The 20759-nt window shown below is 37.2% G+C and overlaps 2 protein-coding genes and 1 long non-coding RNA gene across 6 annotated transcripts; 2 read left to right on the forward strand and 1 right to left on the reverse strand.

Moving 5' to 3' along the window:
• The first annotated feature begins 9990 nt into the window (after positions 1–9990).
• On the forward strand, positions 9991–10715 carry LOC103445331 (uncharacterized). The gene is made up of 2 exons (XR_530764.4): positions 9991–10103; positions 10380–10715. It is a non-coding gene; the product is annotated as an uncharacterized lncRNA (long non-coding RNA).
• Positions 10716–12685: 1970 nt separating this feature from the next.
• Positions 12686–15706, reverse strand: LOC103445332 (uncharacterized). Of its 2 annotated transcripts, none has more exons than XM_008384325.4 (6): positions 15403–15706; positions 14535–14686; positions 14247–14356; positions 14065–14150; positions 13321–13425; positions 12686–13205 (listed from the first exon to the last, which is right to left on the reverse strand). In XM_008384325.4, the coding sequence occupies exons 1-6, from the start codon at positions 15510–15512 to the stop codon at positions 13076–13078; spliced, it is 693 nt and encodes a 230-aa protein (XP_008382547.3). In that variant the 5' UTR covers positions 15513–15706; the 3' UTR covers positions 12686–13075. The 2 variants fall into 2 exon arrangements, with proteins under 2 accessions (XP_008382547.3, XP_028965691.2); XM_029109858.2 differs by having other exon boundaries at positions 13321–13381; positions 15403–15677.
• Positions 15707–15748: 42 nt separating this feature from the next.
• Positions 15749–17816, forward strand: LOC103445333 (protein FAR1-RELATED SEQUENCE 7-like). Of its 3 annotated transcripts, none has more exons than XM_008384326.4 (3): positions 15749–15860; positions 16759–17275; positions 17447–17816. In XM_008384326.4, exons 1-3 carry the CDS (start codon positions 15835–15837, stop codon positions 17639–17641), a joined length of 738 nt encoding a protein of 245 aa, XP_008382548.3. In that variant the 5' UTR covers positions 15749–15834; the 3' UTR covers positions 17642–17816. The 3 variants fall into 3 exon arrangements, with proteins under 3 accessions (XP_008382548.3, XP_008382549.3, XP_017190778.3); XM_008384327.4 differs by having other exon boundaries at positions 15753–15860; positions 16737–17275; XM_017335289.3 differs by having other exon boundaries at positions 15782–15860; positions 16705–17275.
• Positions 17817–20759: the final 2943 nt, after the last annotated feature.

The raw sequence follows: 20759 nt of genomic DNA on the forward strand, positions 1-20759 counted from the left end.
GGATCTGGTGGTTACACTCAGACTGGACGAGGAGGTGCCTACCACTATCAGGGTGACGCCACTCCCTACACATCAGGCCAGCAATAGTACTCTCAGGATCTTTAGTATCAGAGAGGGTATCCTCAGTACCAGGGAGGATCTATGTCTTATCAGCCACATTCAGCCGGTGGATCTCAGTGGTACCAAGGGGGACAGCCCCAGCAGGGAAAGATTGTTGCTAGTAGTGCAGGATCTTCGAGACAATCAGGTCAGCAGAGGCAATGACTTGGTATTCATGCCAACAGAGGTCGCAGTGGACGACAGCAGAGTCAGGGGCGTATCCATAATATGTCACTGCAAGATGCCCAGAATAATCCAGATTTAATCATGGGTACGTTAAATATTCTTGGTCATTTTGCTAGAATGTTGATTGATTGTGGTGCTACACATTCTGTTATTTCTCATACATTTGTTCAAGTGACACAACCTCATCCTACACCTCTATGATATAATTTAGAATTTTCTATGCCTATAGGGGATAGCTGTTTTGTGGATCGGGTATATCCAGGATGTCCAGTGATAGTAGAGGGTATTATTATGCTGGCTAATCTTATGTCGTTGGATATTATGGATTTTGATGTGATTTTGGGCACTGATTGGTTGCACTGTAATCGTGCTAAGATAGATTGTTATGGGAAGACAGTCACATTTCATTGTCCTGGATTACCTGAAGTTATATTTGTAGGAGAGCCTAGCGAGGTGATGCATGGTATTATTTCAGCCATGAAAGCAAAAAGATTGTTGTCGAAAGGTTGTCAAGGATATTTGGCTCATGTAGTGTTGAATGATGATGCCCCTAGTAATGTAGAGGATGTTCGTGTGGTCAGATATTTTCCGGATGTATTTCCTAAGGATTTTCCTAGATTGCCGCCAGATAGAGAGGTGGAGTTTATTATTAATCTGCTTCCAGGTACGAATCCCATATCCTTAACTACTTATAGAATGGCTCCTGCTGAGTTACAGGAATTAAAAGTGCAGTTACAAGAGTTAGTGGATAAAGGTTTTATTCAGCCAAGTACTTCACCTTAGGGAGCTCCAGTTTTATTTGTGAGGAAGAAAGATGGAACTTTGAGGCTGTGCATTACAAGCAATTGAATCGGGTAACCATTAAGAGCATTTATCCATTGCCTCGTATAAATGATTTATTTGATCAACTCAGAGGTGCCTGTGTATTTTCTAAGATTGACTTGAGGTTGGGATACTATCAGTTGAAGATTAAAAATGAAGATGTCCCTAAAACTGCATTCAGGACTCAATATGGTCATTATGAGTTTCTTGTGATGCCATTCGGGTTAACAAATGCACCGGCAGCTTTTATAGATTTGATGAATCGAGTATTCCAGCCATATTTGGACATGTTTGTTATTGTCTTCATTGATGATATCCTGGTATACTCTAAGTCTAAGGTTGAGCATGTTAGACATCTAAAGTTGGTATTTAGCAGTTTGAGGGAACACCAACTATATGCTAAGTTTAGCAAATGTGAATTTTGGTTGAATCAAGTGGCATTTTTGGGACATGTCATTTCTGCTCAAGGCATTCTAATGGATTCTCATAAAGTAGCAGCTGTGGAGAATTGGGAGCAACCTCGAACCGTCACCGAGGTACGGAGTTTTTTTGGCCTAGCAAGCTATTATAGACGATTCGTTAAGGATTTTTCAGTGATTGCTTTGCCACCAACGAGGTTGACGCGAAAGGATGTTAAGTTTGAGTAGGATAATAAATCTGAGCAAAGTTTTCAGCAATTGAAGTATTATCTCACTCATGCACCTGTTCTAGCACTTCTAGATGATAATGGTAATTTTGAGGTTTATAGTAATGCTTCTTTGAACGGTTTAGGTTGTGTAACATGGCAGGGTAATCACTTATGCTTCGAGACAGTTGAAACCTCATGAGAAGAATTACCCTACACATGATTTGGACTTAGCGGCTATCATCTTTGCTTTGAAGATTTGAAGGCATTATCTTTATGGTGAGAAATGTAAGATTTTTACAGATCATAAAAGTCTCCAGTATCTGTTTACTCAGAGAGATCTTAATCTTCGTCAGCGAAGGTGGATTGAATTTCTTAGTGACTATGATTGCACGATTGAGTATCATTTTGGTCGTGCAAATGCAGTGGCGGATGCGCTTAGTAGAAAGACTCCAACCAGACTTAATGCCATTTATGATTGTCATGTTCCTCTTCTAGCAGATTTAAGGTCCACTGGAGTGGAGCTAGGAGTGAAAGATCGAGGAGAAGCCTTGCTTGCTAATTTCCAGGTTAGGCCAGTTTTAATTGATCGTGTGCTTGAGGCTCAAATGATTGATGAGGAGACCCAGGAAGTAATTCAAGTAAGGAACCAAGGTAAAAAGAAAGATTTTGAGATTTGAGAAATTGATGGCATGCTTATGCAGGAAAACAAGATGTATGTGCCGAATAATGCAGAATTAAAGAAACAAATTTTGGATGAAGCACATATTTCAGCATATGCAATGCATCCATGAGGCACTAAGATGTATCATACCATTAGACCATTTTATTATTGGCCTGGTATGAAAAGAGAAATTGCCGAATATATGAGTATGTGTGCCATTTGCCAACAGGTTAAAGCTGAAAGAAAGAAGCCGTTTGGATTGATGCAACCACTTCCCGTTCCACAGTGGAAATGGGAAAATACTACTATGGATTTTGTGTAAAAGCTCCCTCGTACACAGAATGGTTATGACGGCATTTGGGTGGTAGTTGATCGGCTTACGAAGTTAGCGCATTTTATTCCAGTGAGGGAGAAGTATTTGTTAAGTCGATTAGCTAAGTTATTTATATCACAGATTGTGAAGTATCATGGTGTGCCAGTTAATATTATCTCGGATCGGGATCCCAGATTTACTTCCAAGTTCTGGATAGCATTCCAGGAAGCTCTTGGTACGAGATTGCTTTATAGTACGGCATATCATCCTCAGACAGATGGACAATCTGAGAGAACCATTCAGATATTAGAGAATATGTTGAGATCTTCAGTGCTGTAGTTTGGAGATGGTTGGCATGATTGTTTGGATCTGATAGAGTTCGCCTACAACAACAGTTATCATTCGAGCATTGGTATGGCACCATTTGAGGCACTTTATGAGAAATCTTGTCGTACGCCTCTATGTTGGTTAGAGGTTGGCGAAAGAGTTTTGGTGGGCCCTGAGATTGTGGATGTGACTACTCAAAATGTTCAGGTAATTAAGTCTAACCTGAAAGCGGCCCAAGATCGACAAAAGAGCCTAGCAGACAAGCATGCCACTAATCGGAAGTATGATGTAGGTGATTGGGTATTTCTGAAGCTAGCACCTTGGAAAGGTGTTGTACGATTTGGAAGGAAAGGAAAGTTGAGTCCTAGGTACCTTGGACCATATATGATCACCAAGGGAGTCGGTGAGGTTGCTTACAGGCTTGAGTTGCCATCAGAGTTGTAAAAGGTGCACGATGTATTTCATGTTTCGATGCTTCGACATTATGTATCAGATCCTTCACAAGTGATTCCTCCTCATCCTTTGGAAATCAATTCGGACTTGACTTATGATGAAGAACCAGTGACTTTGTTGGATTCAAAGGATAAAAAACTGAGAAACAAGACAGTTTGTTTGGTAAAAGTGTTATGAAGAAATCATCAAGTGGAAGAAGCTACTTGGGAGACAGATGATCGGATGAGAGAGATCTATCTCCGCATGTTTTATGATTATTAGTGGATGTATTGGTTGTATGTAATTTCGAGGACGAAATTTTATAAGGTGGGGAGATTGTCACAGCCCGCCCCAAAAGATTATTTTAAATGACAATTTTACCCTTAGATGTTAAAGTGTATTGTGTGATTTAAGTTGGATTTGGACCCATTTATTATTTTTCCCTAAGTTGTTAGACCCAATTGGAAGTAAGGGAATTATTGGTTTATGATTGGTGTGCATGTTTGGACCACACACATCCATATCTTTCTCTATCTCTCTCTCTCTCTCTCTCTCTCACTCCCCCGTGCTCTATTTCTTCTCTCTCTCAGTTTCACTCTCTCTCTCGGCATTATGTACGGACAACACCAAAACCTTTGCAAACACGACGGATAGAAGTGGAAAATGGCACCATTGTGTTCGTGAAGCTTAGACGAACACATCCATACCATTTTCAGGTAAGGACAACTTCGTTTTCACATGAAAACCCTAACCCCGAATGAGGTACTGTTCATGCAAAAACTTATGGCTTGTTTTTATGGAATTTGAAGCTTATAGGAAGCTTTGTGAGGTCCCTAGGAGGCTAGGGATAGTTCGTTTGAGGATTTTGGACGTCGAAAAGTGGAGATTGACACGTTTTAAAGCCAGAAAGTCGAGGTAATTTTCGACGTGTTCTCGTGAATTTAAAGGACCCAAATTGTTATATTGTGTTTCTACTTGTCCTTAGCTTCATTTTGGTTTAAATTTCATAAGTTTTGGTGAAGAAATGAGTGAGAACAAGAGTTTTAAAGTTTTACCCAGTTTTCCAGCGACCGACGACTCACTGGAGAAGATAACTGCATATTCCGTCAGTTTGGACGGAATATGCTGACGCCATCAGTCAAATGTAACGGAATCTGTTAGGTTTAAAAATATTTCGCCGGAGAAGATGATGGCATATTCCGCGAGTGAGGGCGCGTTTTGCCGTGCCTTTGCCGGCGCATGGTGGCACGTGGGATGTCCAAAAATATTTCTAAAAATATGGGGATGATCCTGAGGTTGTGTAGATCACTGTGGTATATTCATATACCTAAGTTGAGCAATGTATGAGAAGTTATTAACTAGTATTGCCTATGTGCTTTAAAAATAATGTTTTTATAGTTAATTCGCATATAGGTGAGGCTTATCTCGAGGACGAGCGTATCCACAGGCGACTCGGGGGCTACGACCCTTCGACATATCAGTGAGTGGGCTTTTGTTTTCAGTATAAATTTATATACGTGATATATTTCCCATAAATGCATTTTTAAGGAAAGTATGCTTTGAAATAATATGCCAAATGCTTGTATATTTTGAATATGCATTGCATGGTTGCATATATATATATATATATGGTGATGTGGAGGCACAGGTGAGTTCAGGTAAGTCATGTTTGGTTGAATCATCGATGATGTGATATGTGATATGTGATTAAGTAATGTTGAGCTCATAAAGCTGCACCTATGGTGATTGTGAATTAGCCAGAGATATGAAGTACAGGTCTGTTTATTTACGTCACCTCCCGCACTATATGCTCATATTGGATCTAACTTAAGTGCACAGTCTTGTCGTACAGACCTTATTATGGTTCCGACTCGTAGGTGACTAGCGATTTATCGCCCGGCTATTATGAGAGAATATAATTAAGCATAATTATATTTCACCCAATCTTGTCGTACCGACCCTTTTCAGTGGTTCCGACTTATATGCAATATATTGCCGTATAGGTTATAGTAGTGACTCCGGCTAGATTGAGTTTGAGCTATGAATTCAGCCGTACAGACTACCACCGGAGTTCCGGCTAACATATCACGTTTCTATGAAATTGTTCTTACCTGAATTGTTTACTCTATTATATCTTGGCATGGCATATATACCTATGAATATGATTATGTGAAGCAAGAACTGAATTGATATGATTTCAGATATATATATGTATATGCTTATATCTTGATTCTGGGAAAATTATACATGTTTTACAGCAAGGGGTTAGTATATTGATAAATGAAATGAATTTGTAAAACATTTGTTTTTGCCCACTCACGTTTTCTGTTTCGTGCCCCTCTAGGTTTTAAGTAAGCTTGCTGTCGGTGGCTCGGGATCATCGGCAGTTCTGACCTATTTGAAGTAGGACATTCCTGGTACTATGTAACTAGTACTTGTCCTACTGGACTGCACCTAGACTTTATGCTCTGATTAGGAGGGTTCACTGTTGTAACTAACTCCTATCACTTTCGTTTAGTAGTGCACTCTAGTAATCTGGTTTTTAATTATTCGTATAGTTGCTATCTTTATCGCTTCCGCACTGTGCACATGGCTACGTCACCTTAACGCAACGACCATCATGCCTTGATCTCGGTGGGGTGTGTCAGGTTTCGTCGTCACCTTAACAATCCCATGTACTTATGAATTACACATGCAACTTTGAAGGTTAGATTTTCCTAATGCATATTCTTCTGGTGATATTCAAGCAAGAATGTATATCTAACATGCAACTCGTCTATGATATTCAGATCAAATATGAACATGCAAGACTCATTAAGTTCTGTAAAAACCCTTTGAAAAACCATGCCACCCTAAGAGCGTAATATTCATCTAAAGTGAAATTACAATTATCAACCACAAGAAGCAATACTCAATCCTCTAGTGATATTCTGACCGAATTGCATCCCATTACTTATCTAAACATCATAATGGTAGCTAAGCATTAAGATATAAAGACAGTTTAAACACAGTGATTAATAATTCAAAATATACATGCATAACATCATAAGCAGTTGAATAAAGACTACATATTCATGTTATGGCTCGTGGCCTTGCCTAATCAAACGGAAATTAGTAACAAACAACCATAAAACAAAAGGAATTTTATTAAAATATAAAAAGTATAGAAACCACCTTGAAAGAAAAGTACAAATCGTCAAAACTTAGCTAAGTTCTCCAAATTGATGCGTTCTCTAACCCTAATGGCTAAATAGCCTTATTTATACTATTACAAAATAAAATTCTACCAAGAAAAGGTCTTAGGATAAAACTAGGAAACACAATAAAATAGTAAACTAGTAAATAATAGGTTTCCTATTTGAACTAAAATTCAGACTTCTAAAAAAATTAGACTTTTGACTAACCAAATCAACTCCGATTTGGCCCTAGAAGGTTTCTTTTGAAAGCTTAAGTCATTCCCAAAAAATCCTTAGAAGGATATTCCCCAAAATATGCCATCTTGACCTTCAAAATACCCTAAACATCCAAAAACGTCAATCTGGGAAAGCTGAGCGCTGGGCCAACATCCTCTAACTGAAATCACTTCAAAATTCATCCGTTTGATCACTTTTTGCTCAAGATGAAGTCAAATGTCTTACATTAAAAATATAATTCAAAATATCAAAATTCTTATAAAATAACCAATAAAATAATACTAAAATTAGGGTAAAATATATAGTATAATAACAACTCATCAATAATCATTCAATTTCACATCTCGGTAATCTAACAACATTGCCTGGGTACAGACAAAAATACCATAGAAGTTATTTCAATCTTGCAATCTCCATCCATGGACATGTACCCAAAGAACATAGCACTTCTTGGACTTTCATTAGACATTGAAAGACATTCTTCTAATTCCTGATACATATCAAAATCCCACTAAGTCAAATGAAATCAATTAGTAAAAATAAGATAGCCTCACACCAAATTTAGGAACCCAAACAAAGATTAAAACCCAAAATAAAGAAAAAAGAAATAAGCTACCTTATTGAGGAAAAGTTTTTCTCTCCTCTGCGAGAGCTCTTCCCTCCACTTATGGGGGTCTATCTCTCCTTTTGTGAGTGAATTTTAACAGTTTCAATTTCTCACCATCCCTCCCGTTTCTTTAATTTCCCCATCCGATTGCCGTTTTGAAAGTCGGAGGCTTGGAATTATTCTTTTTACTTTCTATGTGCTTTTCATACCTTAGTCCCCATCTTGTAGCCCCTTTTCCTCAACCTTACCCCTTCTATATTTCCATCGCCATCCTGCACATCAGTCCATTTCAACCATTTTTTCCCCACCATCTTCATTCTCCCAAAAATTAGATCTTAAAGTTTTGGACCCGATCTGCAATTTCGATCTGTATACTTTAAGATTTGATTTTTTCTTTGTATATGCTTGCCATTTTTGGGTTGATTTTGCTGTGCCTTGGTCTTTTCACCCACTCTAGTTTTGGATCCTCCATGGTGGCTTTTCTGGTGGTTGCTGGCCAGAGACAAAAGGCATGGGATTGTTTCTATTTGTTGGGGATTAAGGTTTTTTCAGATGTTTTTACTTTTGGGCTTAATGCTTTTGATGTCTTCTTGTTTTAGTTTGCTGCTGGTGACCCTCTTACTCATTTGTACATTTGTGGATTTCACATCTACAATGGTGGGTCGGACCTTTCAAGAGTCATGTTTAACTCATCATTTGATCGCTTGAAGATTACGCATGTTGCTAGTTCCGGTTGGATGCTACAATACCATATTCTACAGATCTCCCATTGAGGCTTCGGTCTCTTCTTTGTTTCATTTGTTTCTGGCAGTGGCGATTGCAGGAAGATTGAAGAAGTTCTTTGTCTTTTGTTTTTTCTTGTTTTGGGTTCCAATTTCTGTTTTGGCCCAAACTCCTGTTTGTTTAGAAGGTCTTTTCTTTTCTCTTGTGCTTGCTTTTGTTTTTGGACTTCCTTTCATGTAATCTTGCTTTGTTGGTAATGACATTACCCTTAACAAAAAAAAAAGGATTAAAACAAATTCTCAATATAAAAAAGGATTAAAATGAATTCAAGTTAAGATAAGGTCAAAATTTAAAAGAAAAAAAATATCACGACATGGAAGGAACCCCTGACTTCAAACATGGAGAAGAGTATCTCTAGCTTGAGGATCTCTATGTATTCATGGCTTTTTGAAAGAAATCACCCACCACATTTTTCCTTTGAAACGCACAAAGGCTTTCCTAGCGGGATTTGGATTCTATTCGGATTCTCTTTGTGAGAATTATAGGAATTCGAATACTCTCTAGATTCTCCTTATGAGGATTCCGAAGATTCGTAAATCATGTCCGTTCATCGTATATCGTGCAGTCAGAAATCATTTTAAATATTTTTATTTAAAATTAAATACAAACAATACCTAACAAAAACTGACCGCACAATATACGATGAACGTACACGAATCACGAATCTCCAAGCTCCTTACCAAAAGGATTCGGAGAGGATTTTGTTAGGAATCATAGCGATTCTCACATCCAATCCGTTTATCGTACATCGTACGGTCATAAATCATTTTGAAATTTTTTTATTTAAAATTATACACAAACTGTATCTAACAAAATCTAATCGCATAATATATGATAAACAGTTAGATATGAGGATTCCTAAGATTTTCATAAGAAGGATCTGTCCTCATCCCTGCTAGGATCTCTTAATTGTATCTATGGCTTCTGTTTAAAGGACTAGGATTCTCTCTTCCCCTCTTTCCTTTCCCTTTCATCCCCTCCTCTCATGTTCTTTTATTTTGTTATTCTCTTGTTATAAAAAATTAATATAAGATATTAACGTGGCTTAACCGTGACTGTTCAAATAGGAGGGGATGGAAGGGGAGGGAAAAAAAGAAGGGAAGGCGTAACCGTTTGATCAAATTTCAAAAGCTTAGATTAATTGATCCCTGAATTTAGGAGGGAGAGATCCGGAGAATATCTATTTCCATATTTTATGCTTGCAAGTTTACATAAGCTGTACTATTGTCCAAAAAAAAAAAATACTCTTGCAATCATATCAAATGATTTTCTAGAAATTTGCAGGTGCATATTTATATGGATTAGTTTACAATTTAAAGGGCATATTGCATTTTCAAAAGGGAATTGGATCCTCACCGGACCTTCTCGCTAGGGATCTTAGGGATCAACGCACACGGATCGTTAATAAAAAATTATGCAGTCACAATTTTTTCTTTTTTTATATTTTTCATGCAAAACGAAATTACTTCACTTTTAAAAATATAAAAACATTTAATTGAGAGTCCTAGGAAAGCACAGGTTAGCGATAAAAGATAATACTTTCGTCCACCTCATGAGTATCACAGTAGCGTTTAAACATCTCGCTTTCTTTTCTTTTTTTCTTATTAGTGGCCGTCATGCTTTGAAGTCTCGTCTCTGGCAGGTATTAAATTCCCTTTAGTATCTTTTTTGTATGAACTTTGAGATATTATTTGATAAAAATGTTTTTTTTCTTCAGTAATTACAAATTATTTGGATTATTTGGTTTTGTCAACCAGCTTGGTCATGATATGGACGATAAGACATTTGAGGAGGTGTTTGGACGTTTCAAGTCATTGGCTGAGACAAAGAAGGTAAAATTAACTTTTAAGTCGATAAGTAGTCATTGACATGTTCTAATTTCGATTTTAGTGTTAGTGAGTCACATGATGGTAGTTGGGGGAGGCTAAAATGCCTCTGTGAGTCTTCCCAGACTTGAAAGAGTGAACTACCGTGACGAAGCGACCAACTGGTCTCCTTTTCAAAAAAGATTGTATAGTTTTATGTTTTAATAGGTTAATGGAACATAAGTCAACAAATTAATCTTGATTCTACCATCCATTCCTAATGATTGATAGTTTACACTGCAGAGTCTTACGGACGAGGACCTAGAATCATTGGTTCATCAGGTGGCCATCCATCCCTAGCCTATAGAGAGAAAATTCTTCATTGCCGATCCTTGTCTGGTGTTGGAGACAATCTTTCTTAATATCTTTCTTTCTCTTGTCTTTGCTTATCTTATTTTCCAAGTATCTTCTTGTATCGGTTGTGGTTGCTTTTTCGTTCTAATGAAGATAGCTTTCATGGTCACGGTAGTTCCCTCTGTCCATGAGACTCTTGTATTTTTTTGTGGTTTGTACTCTTGAAAGTAGACTATTAGTAGGAAGCTAAAAATAAAAAAATAAATGAAAAAAGAAAATCATGTATTGGAGGTGACTTATGCATGTGTGTTTTTGCTAACACTTTAAGATCATTCGAGGGTGGTGCCGACCTTCCTTATGGTGCCTTTGCAGTGGTTATCCAAACTTGCAAGGTTTAATCTTAGTGAGTGTTCTTTCATGTTATTTGAACGCAAGTCATCCATGGCGACGGAATTGTACTGTAATTCTTTACATGTGATCAATATTCTAATAAATATGGTGTTAGGTTTCTACCTATAAGTTCTGAGTTCCAGACTCACTCGCTCTTAATTATTATAATATTTCCGAACCCTCACCCCCTCCCTTTAATAAAAAGAATTCTTTTAAAATTTGTAAAATTGTGGCGTGTTTGGTATCCCATTTGAATTCTTCCTGAGTAAGGTTTGCTCTTAGACCTACTCCAATATTTGGAGTAAAACTCAAATTTTAGGTTCTAAACTTACCAAACTTGCTCCAACCCTTGGGCCAAATATGAGTTTTAATCCAAAACTCATTTCTAGGGCAAATTGAGCTCATAATTCTCCCTGGGACCATGTAAGTGTATCTTTTTTGGTTTTATCTTTATAAATTCATTGAATCCAACAACTAAAAAAATGATCTAATGGTCAAAATATAAATCCAATGGCTAAAATAATTAAAAAAAATATCTTTCTTGTGTTTCATATTCTTTCATAGTATTCCCCGAGTTTCGTGGTATCAGTTTAGTGATTTTTCAATATTTATCGAAATATAAATATTTTTAGGTTAAAATATTCATAAAATTAAATTAGGATAGTCTACATCATTCTTTTTCTAAAATAAAAATAAAAATTATCAAAAAATTTATTCTTTAATAATTTCAGACTAAAAATTTAACCCAGAAGGGTTGGAGCAAAAAACTGTTTCTAGGTTTTTAGGTTTTAACCAAAAAATTGGAGATGGTCTTAGGATCCCGTTTGACATGCCTATTCAATGTAAGTTCTTGATCGTTGTTAATAAAATTTCATTTTATCTAAAAAAATAAAGTTGGGCTATGTAAATCTCATGTTGTTTTTGCGCAGCAGTACGATGGCATACAGTAATGCACTCAGAGTATCTTCAAGAGGAGAAATTATAGTATAGTACAGGAGTACCACGTAGTCCGATAGAGCCCATAAAACTTAGTTTTTGCTAAATTTGAAGAGGCACGTAGGTTTGTAAGCTCCAACAGAATTGATAAACTGGTCGTTCAAATTTTGGGACTTTTACTTTACTCTACACTTAGAGACCCTTGCCCAGTCAGCGAACATAATTTACGATCATTCAAATCTATCTTTTCGTCATTGGAGATGACTTTAAGAACCTACTGGCCATCATGGTCCGATGAACCGCCGTCGTCGTAACCATCGGTGTCGCTTGCAGTCTTGACAAAGGAATACAGCCGAAGTTGATTGTTGCCACCAATGTGGAGGCATAGATTGACGGTGTTCTTCTCACAGTGGAGGAAGAGGAAGATGACGTGAGGGTTGGTCAAGCTCCGGTTGTGGGGAGGGTGGCCAAGGCTAGTCGGATCGAGGTGGTGGAAATCAGTAGGAGATGCTTAATGGTGGAGATCCGTTCGGAGATGGGAGTTTTTACACGGTTATGGTGGACGCGGTGAGGTTGATGGTTTGATTTGGGCTGTAAACGTTGTATGGCTTTCACTTTAGTTTATAGGGTTTGGATTTGAAAGAGATTCACTTTGATGTTTCTCGTTTTGTACTTCAACAAATCTACTGACAGCCACCCATGCACGAAACAAGAATCTACCTTTCAATGCTGAAGTTCACTTAGTTCATAAAGTGAGCAAAGAAATGAATCAAGAGCTAGAACAGCTCGACGAGCTATTCATCGTGCTTGAAAATAGTCTCATAGGACTTGCCGGACAAATGATGAACTAAGCTTGTTGCATGTCTAATCGAAAACTTTTAACTAGAAAGCGATTTCATGAAGAATGACAACAAAGTAGACGACGACAATACATAACCTCAGAGATTGATAATTTACCATCACCTACAAAAACATAACACAGCACGACTTTCAAAGTTCTGAAACCAAAATACCAAGATGTTTTCTCCTCCAAGAATCTTGTACCAGCGTTTGTGGTAATATCACGGCAAGCAGACATAAGATTTTCAAATAAACCTAATAAAAAGCTCCCAATAAGTTGAGAACGAGAGATGAACCTCTTTCTTCATTAATAATTGGAGTAATTTGCTTGCATGCCCCCCTGCCTCCTCTATTCTAGATCGACTAATTTGCTCACATGCCTTTGTCGAGTTCAGAAACATAACATGATTCTATTGGTAATAAAATAATCACCTGAAAACGAAAATCATGTAAAGACCGGACAGCAGTCTTCACGACTCTTATTGTGTTTTGTGTTTCTTCGACTTCTTGACATGATGGTCATTATTGACTGAAACTGTTTCAACACTGGTTCTACTAGGCTCTTGCATAACTGATTCTCCATCGTTTCCTTTCCTCCTCTTAGCACTCCTGCAAATTCTTTCAACAATTACAATGCAGAATCTACTTTTTTCCTTTCTCAAAATGGATTATATACTGTTAAATGCAGACTCTTTCAAGTTAAATTCCAAGGTCAGAGAAGTACCCATCTGTTAGCGAAGTATCTTCAGTTTGTTTATCCAACCAGATAATGTTTCCTGTGTGAGCTGGAAGCAAGGAACCATAAATGTACAGTGTTTCCTCATCCACACTGCAAACATCAATGTTATGAAAGTACACAAGTATAATAACACATTTTTTTTTTTGAAAAGGCGAAGTACAATAAATCTATCACTTAGTTGAGAATCTACAACGTGAGCAAATGAGTACCTAACCACATATATAGCGCACGAAAATATAGTCAACCAGACATTTTTAGTTTACAAGATATGCAGAATCCCCACAATATGAACACTTAAGCAAGCATGCTACCTCTCTCCCTCATCACTATTTCGTGACTCAAGCATCTAATTCACAAATCTCGAAAATGATTGTGAGTTGTGACTTTTTGGAGTACACTTTAGAATGTGTTACAACCTGGCTTTAAAACCGTAATCCACACTATTCCACTAAGTGAACGAGAACACCATTCCTCAGTTAAATAAAGAAAAGAAAAACCGCAAGGACTAAACCACGAAGAGCAATGCTAGAGTGACCATTTTTTCAGACCACATTCTGTGGCAGGTGGGGTTAACTTATGACATCAACCATTATGACCGGTTGGTAGTTGACTGATCACCTGCCAGTGCTACATTTCATGTGGTCTAAAAATGCAGTCTCTTCAGCATTGCTGCTACCAAATTTCAGTTTTCTTTCAAATCACAAGAAGGTAATTATAATCAAAGGTCACCTTTTGACTAATAGTCGTATCATCGTTCCAACTTTTATTACATGCCGCTTGTGAGATCTGCTAACAAATAATTGCTTGCCATGTTTCTATAAGAACAATGGTGCACCAGAAGAAGGATGAATTAATAATGGGAAATATTAAGGATATGAACGCTGAAACACAATGATGAAGAAAGCACTTACAGATTTATATTGAAATTCCTCGCGAATATCTCTGTCTGTTATGACAGCAGACGAGAAGCCAAGGATAATGACATGAATTGATTCTTGTGTGACTTTCACAACCTTTCCTTCTGCAGTGGCAGAACATCACATAACAAGCAGCAGGATCACCATTAAAGAAGTGTATCATTTGATAACAGGATGCATTTTTTATAACAAAATAAATCAAACTTTGAGCATAGTATTCTCGCAAGGTATAAAATTTGTATGTATGTTACTTCATTAGTTAACACAGAACAAGAATACTACCTACAAGCATATCGGGCTTTGGAGAATAAAGTAATAACTTTGCTTTTAGTCTGACAGTAAAATAAGGATGAACTCCGGGAAGAATCTTTGCGTCCTTATCTAAAATGTTGAATTCATAAGCCAATACAATACCCTCAAATGTATCATTGTACCTGCATGAGAAACCAGAGACAGAAAATTAAATACCAAAGTTGTTACCACATCACAAAGACTCTTAACTATGATTCTCATAATTACACAAACATGTGAAAAAATGGAATATTATTCCAACGAGGGCTACAAACGCCCTCAGCACTTGAACAATACAGAGTAGCCAACTAATGAATTTGGAGACCGTAAAAACAAATCCGAACACACTGCATGAAGATATCATTCCTTAACTCTGACAAATCAGCTCCCATTTGCAGTCTTTCTTAAGAAAATTACTTATTTGTTGCAAGGCATTGCAGGAACATTCAGAAATTACAATTAAATGGGGAAAATTGTCTGCTTCTGTTCGAAATTCTGACTACATAATCGGTATTTTACAAACATAGTCTCCAAAAAACTCATGTTTGTTGCAAGGCAGATTCCAAACAGAGGCATACATTGTGGGAACATTCAGAAGTTACAAAAAAATCGGTAGCAAACATCTCTCTTCAAAACACCGAACAAAGTAACCCGGTGTTTCGCAACATAGCCTCCGAAATGCTCATGCTTTTTCCCGAAATTCAACTCAGTTGACTCAGCCAACAAAAAAAACAAGAACCTTTACGAGCAATCCTTACGCGGGCAACATTGAAACCAATCATACAAACAGTGTCAAGCTTACAAATCCTCAAAAATATAAAAAATTAGAAACATCGAAGAAAGGTTGCTGAGAAAGTACCTCAAAAGCATCGAGCTGAGCTCGCGCAGGATTGCTTTGTGGACACTGTTGCTCGTCGACGGATGCAAATACACAACCAAATTGGTATCCGAAACGCTCAGCCCCTCCATTGCGTCCCCAAACCAAACCGGAGTGGGGTTTTTGCAACTATGGCGGAAAGCCTAAAACCCTAGCAGATCGCCACAGACTCTTCAGCTCGCGTTGGAACGTTTGATGGGGTTTACTCGCCATTCTCCAAGGTTCAAACTTTATTTGGGCTGCGCCAAAGTTGGGCCGTAGTCTTCAAACCGGGTCCATGACTAATAAGTGTCAAGAGGGTCCCACCGCACATTACATCAGAGCCGTTAAAATATGTATGTAGATCAAGAGAAACTGGGTTTTCACAAATTTCTTCTCCCAAAGTTGGAGGCAGAAGGTCAGAGACGGGCGTGAATGCAATCACTGGCGGAAGGAAGCAAGTAAGTTTCTATCTGGCTTTTGAGAAATGAGCTTATTCAACTAAATATACTAATTTTTCAATTAAAAAAGATAATCTTTTAATTACAAATGATAATTGGGGATTAAAGGCCCTTCCTTTTGATTATGCGTGGGCTAGGGTTATGCAGAAAATTGGATTAAATTAAGCCTGTGTTGCAGTGTTAGCATCTACTGGAATATTTATTGGGAAAATTAGTTAAATTTCTGCACTTTTTGTTTTTTGTTTTTTCTGGGCTTTGATTGCTTAATATATGATGCTGTTAATTTTGGCGGGTTAGTATTTTGGACCCTTTTTCTTCCTCATAAATTTGTTGGCTTCGAGTCATTGGATGTTAAAGTTTTATTCTTGGCAGAAGTCTGAAGCATCTGCATTGTCATTTAGGATTCTGATTTGTGCAAATTGAAATTCATGAAAATCGCGTATTTGAAACGAAATTTACTTTTTTTTTTTTTTTTTGGTGGATAACTTATCTGCATACAAATGGCCCCAACACGTTCGTTTTCAATTTCATATTATCCAAACACTGGACTTATTACGTTCGTTTTCAATTTCATATTATCCAAACACTGGACTTATTGCCTATCATATGACTAGCAAAAGCCGACACTCGCGTGCATGAATTTTTTGGGAGAAAAGCAATGCAGAGGAAAACATATTCCCTATAAATGGATACTTGTGAAGATGATTAATTTGTTTTTGTGTTCAATTCTCGTTTTCCAATTTGATTTTTGGAATTTTCCATTCGATTTCCCTATCGTTTGCTTTGATTTTGCATTACGAACGTGTATCACATCCATTTACTTGCATTGGTTCTGTAAATGTAGTTTATATTTGTACGATGTTGTGAACTTCACAGCTTATGGAAGTGAGAATTACAGAATGGCTGCAGATCCTACTCCGATGGAATCTGAAGCGGATTTGAACAGGCTGGTCGTGGAGAGTCCAGTTGAAAGGGATATTCCGAACGCTGAAAGTGGAGAAATGCTAGACTCAAATAATGTGACGGACTTGAATGAAAATGAAGTAGATGGTATTCTAGAACCTTATGTTGGTATGGAGTTTGACTCTGAAGAGGCTGTCAAGGAATACTATGATGCATATGCCACACGTGTGGGTTTTAGAATCCGTGTTGGTAATTTCCATCGTTCAAATCGTGATGGATCCATTAACAGTCGTAAGTTTCTTTGTAACAAAGAAGGTTTTCGTGACAATAAGCAGTCAAAAAGGGGCGAAGTAAGGAGGCCGAGGGAGGAAACTAGGGAGGGCTGCAAGGCAATGATTATGGCAAGGAAAGAGAAGTCCGGGAAGTGGGTTGTTACAAAGCTTGAAACAAAACATTGTCATCCTATGTGGATTTCTAGAGGCAAGAGAGTCACCATTCCGGCTCCATCACAGGTCAGTTGCTCTAATAGACACAGTGTGAGTTCTTTGATGCATGAATGGAATCATATTTTCCTGGGAAGCTTGTGAAATAGTAGTGTCACAAATAGACCTTTGATTGATTTCGAATTTCTGAGTTCTGCAATATTATACATTTATGAAATAATATATATCATGTATGTGCAGGACGAGAAAGATAAGAAAATTCGTGAGCTATCTGCAGAGCTTTATCGAGCGAACCAACAGTTAGCAGGGTGTAGAAAAACACTTGAAATGGTCCTGAAAGAGGTAGACCAACATGCAGACCGCCTTACTAAAAGTGTTCAAGACATAGTTAAGAATGTAAAACAGATTGAAGACAAGGATAGAGAGAATTTATAACATTCTTAGTTATAACAGTAAAACTTATATCTCCTATTGTGCCAATGAAAAAGCCGGAATTTGGTACGCCTTTTAGACAGTCTAGTAGACGAAGGAAGAGACAGCGAGCCTTATTGCTAGGTTCTGTATCATTTTCTGTACATTTTTCATTGGTTAAACAGAAAAGTTCTCTCCAGTAATGTGGGATGACCTCCTGCATTAGTATGTTGTGGTGGTGGCTGTTATTCAGTAACTCGAAGGTATGAAAGCGAAATACAGTTATGCAAGGACAAGGTTCCTGGTGTCGGGAGATGCCATTCTCTTTTACTTTTACACAGGTGCAGAAGTCGTTGTCAGCATCGGAATTGGTAGAATGGCTAGAGCGTATTAGGCCTTGCATAGTCGAAGCCTGAAAGTGTCGAATAACTCGAAGGAAAATACTTGGTTCATTCGCTTGGACGCAGCCATGTCTACTTGCATGCTAATCACGGTTTGACATTGTGCGTAGAAATCTTACTTTCTTGTGTTTTATAAAGTTAGCTAGTAATTGATTTTCCCAACAGGACATCGAAATTATACAAAAAATATACATCTTAGAAAAATTAATTATAGACTAATCCCTTTTTTGTGCTACAATACTGTTCATTCCACAGTATTTTGACCTTTTTGCCTTGTTTTGCTGTTCTTTTTCTCTTTTATTTTTCATCCTGCACAGTAAAGCTACTAGAATTCCCCTGTGGGGCACGAAAGGGTCAATTTCTTGACCTGTCCGATTAAGATTCTCTCCCTTTCTATTTCACTCTCTTTTCCTCCCCTCCTTCACATTGTATTCTTCAATGCAACATTGTTGTTCATTTACTTACCTCTCAAGCTTGCTTAATATACCAATGTCTTGTCTTCCTGTATTTGCTATTATTAATTATGCTTGCTCATAATGTTGAGGAATCACTTTCAAGGATATACACCAATTTATATTTTTCGTAGAGTATTTATCAATAATAGTCAAAATTTGACACCTTATTACATAAATATCACATTTTATAAAAACTTTCAAATATAGCAAAAAACTCATGTAAATAGACTTAAATACCCTCAAAATCCCAAAACATATTTACACATAAAAGCCAAAGCACTTGAATAGATCTCCTCTACATCGTTGTTCAAAGTGCGAGGCCACGAGGACCGTTGGTAAATGTCGTGGAGCGGTTGCGGGTGTTGTCCAACTGTCAACTAATTGAGCACCGACTTGAAAATTTGTTGGTCATGTCTGAAACTCAAACTTAATCGTTGCTGTTGATACAATATCGTCACGGCAAAATATTATTTGTACAGTCATTTTAGGAGACATGATATTAGTTGAGGATTCTAACTCATTGAAACCAAATTCCAATCCGATTGTGCTTACGAATTTGCCTTAAATTTGATGGATGACAGGGATTTAAAACCATAACAGTTTTCACAAGAGGATCATTCCAATTAAATTCGTGCTTCTCTTCCCCGCAAATATAATTAATCTATAACCCCTATTAGCAAGTTCAAAATTGTACCGGATCTCACAAACCAATCAAAACTAAATAATGGAGTGAGGGTGTGCGAAAATGCTGCTCTCAACAATGGGGTTAAAAATATTAATCCATGTGCAGAAAGTTCTAAATTTTTAAACATGAAAATGATTGGGAAGTTCAGCAATGTTGCTGCTTGTATATATAGTTGTGGGGTGAGAGTTTTGCCACTAATTTTTATTTGGTTTTAATTTTGAGGGTATTTAAGTTTATTTAAGTAAGTTTTCTGTTATATTTGAAAGATTTTATAAAATATGACATTTATGAAATTAAATGTTAAATTTTGGCTATTATTGATAAAAACTCGTTTTTCGTAAGGGAAGTGACGTGAGGTAACTAGTTTGACAAACTTTATCATTTCTGCATGTAAATAGCACAAGGTTCTACTGTTTTTTGTGTGTAAGTGCCTGTGTGGAATGTTAAATCTTTTTATGATAAGAACAAGGGATTATTCTATCATAAATACCTTTGACTTTTTTTACGGGTAGGGATGCCTTGAGTAGTCGTTGATCTTTGTATGCTCTACCTCAGCTGTGCATGGTGAATGAGATTGCTCCTTGCTCATTTAATAGGGGCATCCTTGTCTTTCTTGGGAAATAATCCACGTGTTAGCTCAATGATTTTTGGGATTATTTTTTGCTCCACACCGTAGTAATACGGTCTCATAGTATTCTTTTTCACTTGTAAGTGAGAGATCTTAGGTTTAATTCTCACCAAAAACAAATTTAACCACATTATTGGTAGTCCATTATGAGGCTTAGCTCACTCACATACCCCCTTAGTGTAAATAATATCGTTTATTCAAATAAAACAAAAAAAAAACAAACAAAAAATGTTCATTGTGTGTAGGCGTATGCTAATATTCTTATCACACCTCAAACCCACATCCAAGGTTTAAGCCCAAATTTCATTTCTAAGTCTATTTATCCAATTTTTTTGGTAAGAATGACAAAGTGAAAAATGTTTTAGCTTGACCAATGTAAGACAAATGAGTTACAAGGAAAATTTCACTCCAAAAGTCCAACACTACCAGCTATCGGTGCCACGTGGTGGTACCGTACAATCTAATGATTTAAAAACCTATCATCATAATATGGATAGATCCTATATCTGGTAATTATCAATACTTCTTGTTATTTTTCCTTAAGTAAAAAGGAATAAAGTAAAGTGAGATTATGATTAGTAGAAATAACGTGGTAATTAGTTGATCCAGAATAGAGGAGGCATGGGTAGGGATGACAACAGGGCAGATCAGTTTTGGATGTGCCATCTCCATACCCGAACCTGAAACCGAAGAATCCCCGAATGAGTTTTCCCAATAACTAAACCCGTCGGATAACGGATTTATCATTGGGTAATGATTTTTTCCATTATGATATTTATATTTTTAATGGTTGATGTCCTTAGTGTTTGTAAGTTGCGTTATGATGAGTTGGGTTAGGTTGGTTGGGGTTTTTTTACCTGTTTTTCCGTTATCTGGGATATGTATGATTCATCACCTACTGAATTTTCTCATCCTTGTGGATTACACGTAACGAGAAATGTTGGATAAAAAAGACGAACCCAGTGATTGAGGG

The sequence above is a fragment of the Malus domestica genome, chromosome 10 (assembly GCF_042453785.1).
Source record: "Malus domestica chromosome 10, GDT2T_hap1".
Classification (NCBI taxonomy): Eukaryota; Viridiplantae; Streptophyta; class Magnoliopsida; order Rosales; family Rosaceae; genus Malus; species Malus domestica.